This window comes from Prionailurus bengalensis, chromosome F2 (genome assembly GCF_016509475.1).
Source record: "Prionailurus bengalensis isolate Pbe53 chromosome F2, Fcat_Pben_1.1_paternal_pri, whole genome shotgun sequence".
Taxonomy (NCBI): domain Eukaryota; kingdom Metazoa; phylum Chordata; class Mammalia; order Carnivora; family Felidae; genus Prionailurus; species Prionailurus bengalensis.
In genome coordinates this window covers 1,132,512-1,147,418 of record NC_057353.1, presented here as the reverse complement: position 1 = coordinate 1,147,418, position 14,907 = coordinate 1,132,512, and the positions used below count along the sequence as shown (strand labels likewise).

At 38.0% G+C, this 14,907-nt stretch overlaps 1 protein-coding gene across 1 annotated transcript in view; it reads right to left on the bottom strand.

The window, feature by feature from the left end:
• UBE2V2 (ubiquitin conjugating enzyme E2 V2) overlaps window positions 1-14,907 on the bottom strand; it is a 60,271-nt gene that overhangs the window by 15,908 nt on the left and 29,456 nt on the right. Inside the window, exons 2-3 of the mRNA XM_043601037.1 lie at window positions 7,814-7,962; window positions 3,140-3,265 (exon numbers count right to left, since the gene is read on the bottom strand). Of these exons, the coding sequence (XP_043456972.1) occupies window positions 3,140-3,265; window positions 7,814-7,962 (275 nt within the window). The remainder of the gene's footprint in view (window positions 1-3,139; window positions 3,266-7,813; window positions 7,963-14,907) is intronic.

The following is a 14,907-nucleotide window of genomic DNA, read 5'->3' as shown; positions in this document are numbered from 1 at the left end:
GGGAGATGATCACCCACAATCCCGCAGAGAGAGGGTGAGAGTGAGAGTGAGAGTGAGAGAGTGAGAGAGAGAGAGAGAGAGAGAGAAGAGAAACAGAGAAAAGAACCATGGCTCAGTGGTGATCATATGACGTTCAATGTCACATAATACTCGTATTGCAAGACATCAATCATTTATCACGTTATGATTTATTAGAAACGTTTGCTCGTCTTGCAGAACACTTGCAGAACAAGTTACTCACAATCCAAGGTTTTACTGTATTTTCTTTTTTATTTCATTTTCTTAGTAATTTTTATTGTATTTTACACAAGTACTGATCTACAACATATTGGATACCAACAAACCAACCATTAAACACCCAAGTCTTAAGAAACACTGCCCTAGGGTAAAGAATACTTATATAAGAATGTCCATTGTAGCAAGCTTTTCAGTGAAAACTGAAAACGGCCTAAATGCCCAGCAAGTGAAAAACAGAGTATTAAAAGGAACAATCTAATTTAAATGACTCAACACGGATGAAACTCAAAACTCACTGACGTGATTCCACACAAAAGTAATACAATATAGAGGTATACACACACGTGCATAGTTAAAGCATAACGATCATGCATGGAAATAATAAACATCAAATTCAAGATAAGATTACTTCGGAGGAAAGTAGAAGGGGAAACTGGGGAAAGGTACACAGAGTTAACTACTTATAATGTAGTCTTTCTTTTAAAAAAGGCTATTACAAACAAGACCAAAATGCTAAGATGTGACAAGGGAAAATGGACGATGCTGGTTATATCACTTTTCTAAAATTTGTCTATGTATCAAAAATATTTCTTTTAAAAACACCAAAAACGAAAACAAAGAGAAAAGTAGTAATAAATTTATAGAAACTGCTACAAAGGAAAAGATTATCAGAGTAAAAAAAGGGACAGAATTCAAGAAAAGACTTTTTGAAGAAAGTGACTTTTACACAGAAAAGGGAAGGATCTGTAAGAATTAGCCAGAGTGGGGGAGATGTCCAGACAGGAAGAACAGTGCACTGATCCTGAGGCAAAATGAAAGGCATGCAGGGCAGTGTGGACCCTGTGAGTCCCAATGAACCATGGCAAAAAGCATGCACATTGTGGTTGAAGTCATTAAAGGATCTTAAAGCACAGAAGTGACATAACACAATTTGTGTTTTAGAAAGATCCTTCTGGGATACATGCACCCCAATGTTTATAGCAGCACTATCAACAATACCCAAAGTATGGAAAGAGCCCAAATGTCCATTGATGGATGAATGAATAAAGAAGATGTGGTCTATATATACAATGGAGTATTACTCGGCAATCAAAAAGAAGGAAATCTTGCCATTTGCAACTATGAGGATAGAACTGGAGGATATTATGCTAAGTGAAATTAGTCAGAGAAAGACAAAATCATATGACTTCACTCAGATGAGGACTTTAAGAGACAAAACAGATGAACATAAGAGAAGGGAAACAAAAATAATATAAAAACAGGGAGGGGGACAAAACAGATGAGATTCATAAATATGGAAACAAACTGAGGATTACTGGAGGGGTTGTGGGGGGGGGGATGGGCTAAATGGGTAAGGGGCATTAAGGAATCATTGTTGCACTATATGCTAACTAATTTGGATGTAAATTTTTAAAAATAAAAAAGAAATTTAAAAAAAAGTAATTCCCTAAACAATATCCTTCTGTATGTTCAAAATGTTTTATAATCCTGCTTCTATCACATCTCTTAATATTATTTATCATAGAAATACTTAAGTATGCACACTGTAATTTCTAGAATAACCACTGAAAAAACAAAAATAGAATGAAAAATTTTGAGAACCATTTCAAAAGCAGAAAAGAAGCAAAAACCACATGGAAAATGAGAAACCACAAAATAAAATGATTTATTAAACCTAAACATATCAATATTATATTAAATGTAAAGGGACTAAATAGTCCCAATAAATTACAAAGACTGACAGACTGACAGGAAGGACTCTCAGAACCCAGCTTTTAGGTGGCATGCATCAGGTAGGGAGATTTGTTAAGTGACCAGCAGGTTCAGAGCTGAGACTTCCAATGACCTGTCCACCTTCTTCCTGTCAGGGTCATGCTTTCTTCTAGCACATCCAGCAGGGAAGCACTTGCCATTGTGAGGCCTAGCTGTGGGTCTGCATACTAGACTGAGTTGGGGGCTAGAGGGCTAGTTCTGTGTGTCCAGGGTTCAATTTGTTACCAGAGGGAATTACAAATGTGAAACAGATGAAATATGGAATAAATCCTACTGTGATGGAATAGTGTGTTGGTATAAACTCACAGTTTTTAATAGATGATAGGTAAGGCAGGTATATAAATAGATAAATTGGAAGGAAAGAGGGAGGGAGGCTAGGTATACACACATGATACATTGGGTAAGATAAAAAAAAAAAGACAGTATATAAAAGAATATTTTTAAGATGTTAATTACTACTAGTGAGGAAAAGGAATACAGGAATAGGATGAGAAGGAGCACACAAGAAGTTAAGGACATTGATAACATTCTATTTCCTAAGATGGATGATGTTCGTTTTATTATTATTGTGTTATTACACTTCCTAACATGTATTTTGCATGTGAGTGTACTCTCAACATGGCATATCAAGAGCCTGGATTTAGAAGTCTTAACATGAGCCCTAACAACCTAATCATAACAGGAATTCAGCCTTCCCACTAACTTCCAGGTAGAGCATGTCATTTTGGTTTATTTGCTTTAAACACACAACAATGCTCAACCATGACTATTTGTTCTAATACAGACACACTTGTTCCTCAAAGCCTCCCCTTCATGAATATTCATTTTTTTAATCTCACCAAATGTACCTTAACCTTAAAGAAAAATAACAAAGAGAATGTTATCTTTTTACCAAATAAGGATTCAACTTAAATATGACTACTGAAGCAATTAATAAACCCTGAGAGAATGTTGTCATCACATCTATCTAAGCTGGTACATACAGGTTTTTTAAGGACAGATTGATTTATAAGAGAAAAACAAGACATATTTCTTTTAGACTTCCAACTAAACAAAGGTCTGTTTTATATTTTAACTTTCTTCTGACTATATATTATTTTATAAAAATAAAATGACTATTTTAACTTACCATTCCACTGGAATTATTAATTCCATTCATATTAATTTTGGTTACAAATCTAACTGATGGAGGAGCTTCTGGGTATTTAGGTCCACATTCTACTTTCAGGCTATATATTCTGTTTTCATAATTTGTCTGGAAGGCAAAAATAATAATATTCAACTGCTAATGAAGAGGAAAAGTACAATATTAATGTATTTGATATTACTTTATGATCAATAATTTATATTTTTGTACATTCACATTTATGTGATAAGCTAACCAGCTATAGATTTCACTTACCCAAACCGATCCACAACTTCCTTTCCCTTAAGTAAGAGCTATTCCCAAGTGGAGGTCAGAGCTGGGATATTAAACTATTGTAATTTAAAATGTATGCAACAATCTTGTATATATATTACTAATTATTTCAACACTTTGAAAAGAAACACCTGTATAAAAGTCAACCAAGGTTAACCGCACACATCCATTAACACGCCCAGCAGTTTGGATGTGTACAGTAAGGACTAACATCACAGAGATCGCAAGGAAATCATCCAGTCTGTGGTACTCAATCTGGATGAACAGTAACCTATCTACAAGACTTACATTAACAAGTAAGAATAATAGGGCCGCCTGGGTAGCTCAGTTGCTTAAGCGTCCAACTCTGGTTTTGGCTCAGGTCATGATCTCACAGTTTGTGGGTTTGAGGCCCAGGTCAGGCCCCATGCTGCCAGAGCAGAACCTGCTTGGAATTCTCTCTCTCCTTCTCTCTCTGCCCCTCCCTGCTCACTCTGTCTCTCTCAAAATAAAAAAAATAAACATTAATAAATAAATAACAAAAATAATAGTAATAGCCCCCAACAAACTCTATAATGTTAAATATACTCAACGTATATGGGAACAACCAGAACTCTCACACTTTACTGGGAGTAGAGGGTGGTATAACCATTTAGGAAACAAACTGGCATTTTCTTATAAAGATAAATAAGTGTGTACCTACCTACCCTATGATGTAACAATTCCATTCCTAGACATTTTATCCAAAAAAATGGAAACAAGCATGTTCACAAAAGACTTTTAAAAGACTGTTCATAGCAGCTTTATTTCAAATAGCCACAAAGTAGATAAAATCCAAATACCATGAACACAGTGATAAATACATTATGGTACAAATCCATACAGTAAAATACTACTCAGTAACATAAATATTAAGAACCATAAATAAAAAGAACCGCTACCACTACTGTGTGGAACAACACAACTAAATCTCTGAGACATCGTGCTGAGTCGAAATAAACAGACCAGTAAATACACACACTCCATGATTCCACTTACACGAAATTCTACCACATGCGAAACTGCTCCAGGCTGGGTGGGGGTGAGAAAGGGCACATGTGACTGAACTGTTCTATATCTAGACAGGAGCATAGGCAACAAGGTGTATTTGTGGAAACTCGTGGTGAGATTTGTGCATTTCATTGTATGTAAATTATACCTAACTTTTTAAAATTAAATTTAAAAACTCTAAACCAGCCTTTTAGAGTAAACATCATCTTAACTTTGGACCAAGGTCTAATTTTATCACTCCAATTAAAAAAAACAAAAACAAAAAAAAACAGCCACATCTTTCTGTCATCCAATCAATAGCAAAATACAAAAAGGGGAAAAAAAGGAATATTTACAAAATATGTACTATAGTCAGGTACCTTCCTATTGTCTAATTATTAAGTCATTTAATTCTCCAAACTAAATGGGCCAAAGCAGATCCATTTACACATAAGGAAAACTTGGAAAAGTTACTAAATCTCTAATGCTAAAAAAACATTGCTTCAGATAATTTAAAACACAAACATATATGGAAAAACAAAATTGCTGATTATACAAATCCAAAGTACTAGAATAACATTAAAAAAATCAGGGATGTTAATAACGCATTAAAAAAATTAAAAACCCCTAACCAAGTAACAGTATGGTAAGGCAAAATTTTCCCATTATGCTGGTTAGATGTGGATACCTGATGCTAGGGACAAACTGCTCTAAATATGGCACCTCCTAAAGAGAAAACAACTAAGGGGAGACAGTAACTCCTGCAGGTTTTATTACAAGGCAACTGAATGAGTGTACAAGTACTCACCCTCACTGGGTCTCAGTGAAGGAGGAAGTCAGGAGATGGTGACAGAGGCAGAAAAATCATTGGCTGGCCGGAAAGATGCTGTGCCTTTGTAAGGTGCTCCCCCCTTGTCCCTTCCTGGCTTCCAAAGGAAGTAAGAAGAGGCTCCAACACCACTACCCTGAGAAAGGGGGAGGCCCAGGGTGCCTGGATGGCTCAGTTGGTTAAGTGCCTGACTTTAGCTTAGGTCATGATCTTGAGGTTTGTAAGTCTGAGCCTTGCATGGGGCTCTGTGCTGAGAGCCCAGAGCAGGGAGCCTGCTTTGGATTCTGTGTTTCCCTCTCTCTCTGTACCTCCCCTGCTTGTAATGTCTCTCTCTCTCTCTCTCTCTCTCTCTCTCTCTCTCTCTCTCAAAAACAAATAAAAGTCCAAAAAATTAAAAAAAAAAAAAAAAGAAAGAAAGAAAGAAAAGGAAGGAAGGAAGGAAGGAAGGAAGGAAGGAAGGAAGGAAGGAAGGAAGGAAGGAAGAGAGGGAAGGCGGGAGGGAGGGAGGGGAAGGCCCAGTGACCAGCCGTCCAGCATGTCCAGTGGCCCAATGGCAGCATTGTGTCTACACAGCTCTTTTGAGCAAACCAAACCCACCCCCGCAAGCTAGAGCAGGCTTCACTATGCACTGGACACAGCCTGGACACAGAGAGGCTTCCTGCAATTCGGTGACACCAGGAAAGGCAGCTAGTCTGCATGTGAGATCAACTGGGAGCTGTTCTTCCATATTCGGGAACTATGCTCCAGGCTGGTCCACAAAATCACTGAGGAAACTCACACACAAGCTCTAAAACATTCCTAAAGTTTAAAGTCCATTGGAGGTAGTGGCTGGAGAAAAACTAAATCTAAATAATTTCAAACTTATACTCTAGTATAAATAAATATACTAGATATCTAGTAAATATACTAAATACAGTAAATATCTAGTATATATAAATATAAATTTATACTCTAGTATACTCAAATTCAGACTGTCAAATCTTCAAACTATTCATTAAGAATGTTGTTCATAAACTAGGGGGCGCCTGGGTGGCTCAGTTGGTTAAGCATCTAACTCTTGGTTTTGTCTCAGGTCATGATCTCACAGTTTCAAGCCCAATGTTGGGCTCCGTGCTGGCAGCACAGAGCCTGCTTAGGATTCTCTCTCTCCCTCCTCCCTCACTCCCTCCCCCACTCACACTCTCTGTCTTTCCCAAAGTAAATACATAAAAACTTAATTAAAAAAAAAAAAAGTTCATAAACTAAAGTCCTTTCTTTTTTAACCAAACAGACCATGTTAATAATGTTCACAAGCAGTGAAAATCAAGGTTCTCATTACAAATACCAAGTTATAAAAAAACACATCAAGAATCTTAACCATCAAATTACATTTCCTTCCTCAAATATCTTACGGGAAAACCAAAGCAGAAGAAGGAAATAGGAGTTTGTCAGGTTAGTAGTGTGCTCAAATTCTGCAAAGAAATACCAGAAAATATAAAACATATGGTGATTCACTCTCTAAAGTTAACACTGCTGATTACTTGATTCATTTTTCTTTTGTAAAAATCAAGAGGCAATCTAAACTCCACCCAAAAGCAAAACAATTGAAATGCTCTCATCAGGTAGCCAATAGTATATAAAACCAAAGACTAAAAAAGAAAACCTTCAAACTGGTGCTCTTTGCAGAAGTCAAAAACATTATGGAATACATATTTCAAAGACTCACTGCCAGGAGTACAGTAAATGGGATCTTTGAGTAAGGAATGCAATGTGGAAAAATATTTCCCAGTCTGGAAAAGATTTTGAGTAAAAATAAAACTTCTTAAGCTTGAGAAAGACCTAAATAAAATGAAACACAATGGGTCTGTTGCCAACAATGCTAGAAAATATACAAAAATCATAGACTTTTCTCTGTATTTTATAAATGAAAAAATTGAGGCCTATAGTATAGACAAGTCACATGTCAAGAGGGCAAACAGCAGTGTGCATTCAATACAAACCAATTTAGAAACCCTTGGTTACACCTTGGTTACACACATAGCGAGCGGGTTAGTAACAGGTTATGTCAAAATATACTGTTTGCTCTTCCCAAGTAACCCCTCCAATTCCTCACCTTTTCTCCTCTCTATCTGGAATGTTCTCCATCCCCATCACCACCTTCTGAAATCCTACCAGTCAGTCCTTTAAGGCTCATTCCAAAGGCAACTTCCTCCACTGTTCAGCCTTCCTCAATTATTCCAGCTAGAAGAAACATATTCTAAAGTCCCGTAGTGAACTTTCTCTGCCATATTTAGAATCTGTCATTTGTAATTATTTTTTCTTCTCTACTCAACTGCAAACACCTTGACGGCAATGACCGTATCAGTATTTTCCCCCCAGTCCTCCACAAAATCAAGCATTATACCCTACACACAGGAAGCATCTCGATAAATGTATACAAAATGAATTAAAAGGGAGGAATTGTTTCAGTTAAAAGTGATAATTACTTTAATATCAATATTAAATAAAATGCTTACTCTAAAATGACAATAATATTAATAGAAAAAAATATAATTTATAGCACTGACCCTTGGTGGCCCAATAATCATGCCTGTCCACCTTGTAAGTGTCATATCTTCATCATCTTCAAGGCCCCAGCTAACCGTACCATCGCCTACTCCTTTTTGTCCTTCTTCAAGTTCTTCCAACAAGCGAAAATTACGAGGAACTTTAACTCCTATACAAAAGAACGTAAATGTAAAAAGCCCATAATTACAAGAGTTGCATATATTCAAATTGAGCTTTTTCCAGTTTAAACTTTACAAATTATTTCCCAAAATGTCAAATTCCCTTTAAGCATTCTCCCCCAGAAAACGCTCAATCTAAAACCACTCAAAATGAAAACCCTGAAGAAAACACCGTAACCAATATTAGCTGCAGCATAGAACATGTAGATAAATTCCTAACAAATCAATGTTATCCTGGCATAAATCAGTCATAAGGAAATCATTATAAAATGAATATTTTCCATAACTGAGATTTCTGTTCCAAGCCTAGAACACTTCATCAAGTAAATAGGCAGGACCAGAAAGTTCAAATTCATTAACATGTCCTCTCTAATGCTTTTTAAAGAACAGAATTATGTTCCATCTTTAAAAAAGCACTAGAGGGCACAATTTTTTTCAAGAATGCTGAAGCAGCCCCATCCATGGCCCCCAGTCAGTCTCCTTTCTTGTCCTCATCCCTAACTAGAGGGTCTTACCTCTCCCCATGTCAGCATGGGGTGTCATCATCCCTTGGGGAGCTCCTTGATTTGAGAATAACTCTCCTTATGGATAGAGCAGTTTCCTAGGACCCACCCTTCACCTCTGGGCCCAACCCAGCAAATTTTGCACGATCCACTAGCCCTTCTCATACCTCCCCCTCTTTAGACTCCATCACCCCTACTTTATTTCTAAAATCTTAACACAGAAGTTTGCCTCTCTGCCCAGAACCTAGCATTTCACAGTTCTCACTCCTTCGTCCTCAACAGACCTGGTCTTTGCCACCATTGTGACTTCCAACCCCTGGAAGCCAACCATGATTCTTCCAACTGACCACAACCTTTCTTACAATTACTGGTCTCACGTCTCCAAAGAACAGACCTTGTGTTCTTTCATGTTCTCAAAAGCATCTAGATTGAAACATCCCCCAGCCCCACCACACAAGTCTTGAAAAAATTAGGTAAATGCCCTCAGAAGCTTCTCTTTGGCTCTAGAGCTTGTGCACATGTGGCCGTGCACTCTCTCTCTCATGCATGCACACACACGATTATGATTTTTTTTGGGGGGGGGGTGGTGGTGGGATGACATCTCTTCTAAAGTGGCCATCATTTTGTATAACTTCTCTCTTGGTGAAACCAAAACATCTTTCACTTACTAATTGACAGTAACCCTTCTGGACATGTAACGAAAAAAGCAATAAAAATACTGTAAATTAGGGGCGCCTGGGTGGCGCAGTCGGTTAAGCGTCCGACTTCAGCCAGGTCACGATCTCGCGGTCCGTGAGTTCGAGCCCCGCGTCAGGCTCTGGGCTGATGGCTCGGAGCCTGGAGCCTGTTTCCGATTCTGTGTCTCCCTCTCTCTCTGCCCCTCCCCCGTTCATGCTCTGTCTCTCTCTGTCCCAAAAATAAATAAACGTTGAAAAAAAAAAATTAAAAAAAAATACTGTAAATTAAAAGAACACTAGCCATTTTGTGCTTCATGAAAAAATGCTTGAAAACCTTGGGCCACAGAAATACAGAGCTTTTACAAATCACACCAAAAAAAACCCCACAAAAATAGCCATTATTACAACTACTATGATTATTAAAACCATTTGTTGAGCATATATTGTGTTCTATTTTAAATAAATCATCCCCTTTAATCCTAAAAGCACCCATTTTACAGTTGTGGAAACTGGGCTATGAAGAAGTTATGTCACACAGCTGTAAGAGGCAGATCCAGTACTGAAGTCCAGTTTTCTAGACCAAAGTCACTTTTACATCAAGTCACACAGCAGTACAAACTACACAAGTGGCATATCCTGTCACAGATCTAGAAATCAGACTGCCCAGGTCCAGATCTGCTAACCACTTAACATGTGACTCCCAGCCCTGCTTTCTCACCCATAAAACTGAGGTAACAATAGTTCCTACCTCACAGAATCACTGTGAAAATTAAACAAGGTAATCCACCTTAAACACAATAAATGTTGACTATGATGACCATTTTAGTGTTTGTATTAGATGGAATTACATAAAACTTCCATTAGCCTCCATCTATGCTACATGAGAATAAAAGCTCTTTATTCTTTAAAAGAATATTCTATATATGAGAATATAGTCTATGTATTAGAATATACTTTATGAAATGATATATATACTCTATAAAAGCTCTAAAAACTGTAGGGTGGCCCCTAGAAATTTTACCCCAAGCTGTTAGTTTCTATTCACCTAACATCAGGACAGCTGCTATTTTCCTGTAGCTTACACAGTCATGACCTCCACAATGCATTGCTACTGAATTCCTTTTTAAAATAACCTTAAATCAGCTTGATTATCCTTACCATTTAAAGCCATTCCCCAAGAATTATTCTAAAAAAATTTTTTTTGATGTTTTTATTTATTTTTGACACAGAGAGAGACAGAGCATGAGCAGGGGAGGGGCAGAGAGAGAGGGAGACACAGAATCTGAAGCAGGCTCCAGGCTCCTAGCTGTCAGCACAGAGCCGGATGCGGTGCTTGAACTCAGGAACCGCAAGATCATGCCCTGAGCTGAAGTCGGACATTTAACCGAACTGAGCCACCCACACGCCCCTCCCCAAGAATTATTCTAAATTTGCACTGAATTCTGTTGATTTATAAACAATTCAATCAAGTGACCTTTATGAGCATCCAAAACTACAAAGGGAACTAGAAAATTAAGGTTTCTTCTTACATAAGTGCCGTTAAAGTGATAAAGATAGTTACTACTAAACTTTTCACCATTTCTTTATATTGCATTTTGGGAAAATAATTGTAAGATTAATAGATAATTACTGATAGTACTAACATTTAAAAAATTATAGCAGCTAAGACGATTTTGCTTTTAAAGACAAAAAAATACAAGATTAACACTGAGTCATATTTTCAAATTCAGGGTTAGAGTACTCCGGTTTTATTTCAACCAACCACTAATATCTGTGAGGAAATAAAAGCCACAAGGTGGGGATGTTACTCCATGAAAATTGAAGTATTTACGTAGACTGCCCTCTGGATCTCTTGCCATATATGAGCCTTTTTCTATAGTTCTACTTGTCTTTTTCCTGTATGTCTGTGTGTGTTATTAAGTTTAAACTATTTTGTTCTGTTAGTCTTGAATCTTCATTAAAAGAAAAAAAAAAAAAGTCACCCATAAATCCACCCTTCCTAGCTGAAGCTTTTAAAATGATGTCAATTTTTGGTTCAGAAGAATACCAAAGATCATCCAGTCCAAAACCTAATACTTTAGAGGAAATAAAATTATCACCAGTAAAAGTGGAGTGATAATCCTAAAGTCACTTAACTATTAATTGACAAACCAAGTCAAAAACCTCTAGGCTTCTCCACTAATCTAGTTTCTTCTTTAGTACATTACAATGAACCTATACTCCTGGGAAATAAGACCAAAAATAATGACATTCATAACCAAAACTCTGAATGCAAACAAACGCATTCTAGAAAAATGCTTCCAGTTTTAAATGTGAAAGATATCGGGGGCGCCTGGGTGGCGCAGTCGGTTAAGCGTCCGACTTCAGCCAGGTCACGATCTCGCGGTCCGTGAGTTCGAGCCCCGCGTCGGGCTCTGGGCTGATGGCTCAGAGCCTGGAGCCTGTTTCCAATTCTGTGTCTCCCTCTCTCTCTGCCCCTCGCCCGTTCATGCTCTGTCTCTCTCTGTCCCCAAAATAAATAAATGTTGAAAAAAAAAAAAAAATTTAAATGTGAAAGATATCAAATTGCACATCACTTGCCTTTAATTCCCATGATACCAAAAATAAAGGCATAAAGACTGCCAAATAAAGCAGAATGAATCTTGTCATGCAATGTTTATTAAGAAAAAAGATTTCCCAACTTTAACGCATACATTTTGACCTTTTTCAAGTTACAAGGAAAAAAAGGCTAAGAACTGAATAGTAATAAATCTATCCAACCAGCCATACAAACATGAGAAACAACAGCAAAGCAAATTTACTATCAGTTTGCAATTAATCATCTAAATTAAGTAAGTTCTACCACAAAAAAAAGACAAGAGGTGGTATAGTTTTAGAGAGGGCAGTATAAATTCCAGTTCTACCTGATGGTGAACATTCTAAGATGTACAAAAGCCCCTAAAATTAAAAAAATAATTATTGTTACCATTTTAGTGTATTTCTCTTCAGATTATTTTCCATACAAAATATATGGCTTCCATGCTTTTTTCCCCAAAATGAGTTCATGCCTCAAAGTTTTGTAACTTCCTTTTCCCCCTACCTACGAACTTATTTCTGTGGCAAACATAATCAGGTGCCATCTTAAAATGCCCCAATGAATAATATTAGTCTTGCTTGGGGGGCAGGAATAGGAAGACTTGACTAGGGGAATCATCACCTACTCAAAACTTAAAGGAGGGGTGCCTGGGTGGCTCGGTCGGTTGGGCATCCGACTTCGGCTCAGGTCATGATCTCACTGTCCATGGGTTTAAGCCCTACATCGGGCTCTGTGCTGAAAGCTCGGAGCCCGTTGCATGCTTTAGATTCTGTCTCCCTCTCTCTCTGCCCCTCCCCCACTCAAGCTCTGTCTCTGTCTCTCTCAAAAACAAACATTACAAAAAGAATTTTTTGAATTAAAGGAAAATATCTGTAGAAATGGAATAAACGTTTTCTGTTTTATGTGCTTTCCAACCCTCCTCTAGCTGATCCTCACAAACACCCAGGTCCCAGGTTGGCTATGGGTCCCTTCCCCTCACCCCACTACCCAGAGGGTCTACAAGGTTAAGGAAGAGAGTGTATGGGGCACGTGTGCTGCGGGATGTGGCCAAGGCTGCTTACGTGTCCCCTGCAGAGTCCTTGGGCATGGATTTCAACAAACATGAGTGGACACACTGTTAAGATGGAATTCATGAAAAGCCCCACCTTTGATTTTAGTTCTCGGATTCTGCCCCACCCTGGGAGTTCTGAGTTCTCAACCCCCAACAAGCTGACTTGATTAAAAATAACATATTTACTGAGCACCTCCCATGAGACAAACATTTGCTAAAAGCTTTACAGGCAGAAGTCCTTCATTAAATCACCTCGTAGGCTGATATAACATCACCATTTCACTAGATAAGAAAATTAAGGCTTAAATTATTAGGCTGAACCTTATAAAATCAAAGTACAGTTATTCAGGCATCTTTTTAACCAAAAGAAAGAGAAATCTCGTAAAATTCAATCTAATTACATGGCGAGTAAGTCAGGGTTGAAGCTCTTAGCCAGTATTCTCCACTGCCTACTCATGGAACCTACTAGTCCCGAATGGAGCTCCTTTCCCTACCTCCTGCTAATCTGTCCCCGATCCATGCAAATCTAATAGGGATGAGGGACACATCTTGACCAAGTATGTAAGCAACTCTGGTCAAATACATACTGTTCCGAACTCCATTAAAAGGACTCTTCCCAGGGGTGCCGGGTATCTCAACCAGGTAAGCACCCAATCCTTGATTTGGGCTCAGGTATTGATCTCATGGTTCGTGAGATTGAGCCCCACTTCCAGTTCTGCGCTGACAGCACGGGGCCTGCCTAGGATTCTCTCCCTCTCTCTCTGCCCCTCCTCCGCTCACGCAGGGCTGGGGCTCCTGCTCGCTCCTTCTCTCCCTCTCTCTCAAAATAAATACACATTACGGAAAAAAAAATCTCTCTGTATGTCACATACTAGGCACGCTCAAAGCAAAATACTCCTATCCAGGGAAATAACACAGCACTTTATATTTTTCAAATTACTTTCTCATACTGCCACCTATCTGAATATAAAAAAAGTCTTTTTGAGGTACGATGGGCAGCTATACCCACATTTTACAAAGACCAAAGACATAAAGTAACTTATTCAAGACCACTGCAAGCTAGTAGCTTACTCAAAACTAAAACTCAGCTTTCCCAACACAGGTACAAATTGTCACCGTACACTGCATCTCAAAAGCCATAAAACTTTCTTCATTTTTATTCTTTTAAAGTGAGCCCAATGTGGGGCTTGAACTCACGACCCCGAGATCAAGAGTCACATGCTCTACCAACTGAGCCACCAGGCACCCCAGAATCCAGAAAACAAAAAACAAAGCAAGGGGTGCCTGGGTTGAGGGCATCAGTCAGTTGAATGTCTGACTCTTGGTTTTGGCTCGGGTCATGATCCCAGGGGGTCGTGGGATCAAGCCCTGCATCCAGCTCAGCACTGAGTGTGGAGATCCCCTCTCTCCTTCTTCCCCTCTCCCTACTTGTGCTCTCTCTCCCTTTCTAAAATTAAAAAAAAAAAAAAAAATTAAAATTAAAGCCCCATGAATTAAAAAAAAATGTAGGGAGATTACAGAATATGTACAACTTAAAATAAAATACATATTTTCCAAACACGACTCGTTGTTGAAATTTGCCATAAGCAAAAATATTGTAAAGGAAGTGTTAAAATTTAAGTCCAAGAAATTTATGGTTTTGCAGTGCTTAAAATCATAATTAATAAAAACATTTATAAAAGCTCTCTGAATAATACTTCACAATTTTCCAGAAATTTAAGAGTCAGATATTTGTTGAGTTTTAACATTATTATCTATCTTAATGGGACAAAAAATTATGAAAACACCATGTAGAGAAACACACATAAAACACCAAAGTATCAGGAGACCTATATTCTGTCATCCATTCACTATTGTATTAATTCATGCCTTCACTCAATAATCATCTGACTGCTACCAGATGCAGTTACTATAATAGACGCTTGAAACCAGGAGACTAAAAGCTTAGTTTGCTCTCAAGAAGTTTACGAACTAGGACAGGAAGATGATTAAAGAGACAGCACAATACAATGTGAAAAATCCTCTGGAATTATCTAGAAAGGACAACTTACCCCAAAAGAAGGGACAAGGAAAGTCTCCTAAAAGAAGAAACTCACCAGATGCACCATAAAGAACAGAAACCATCCAGG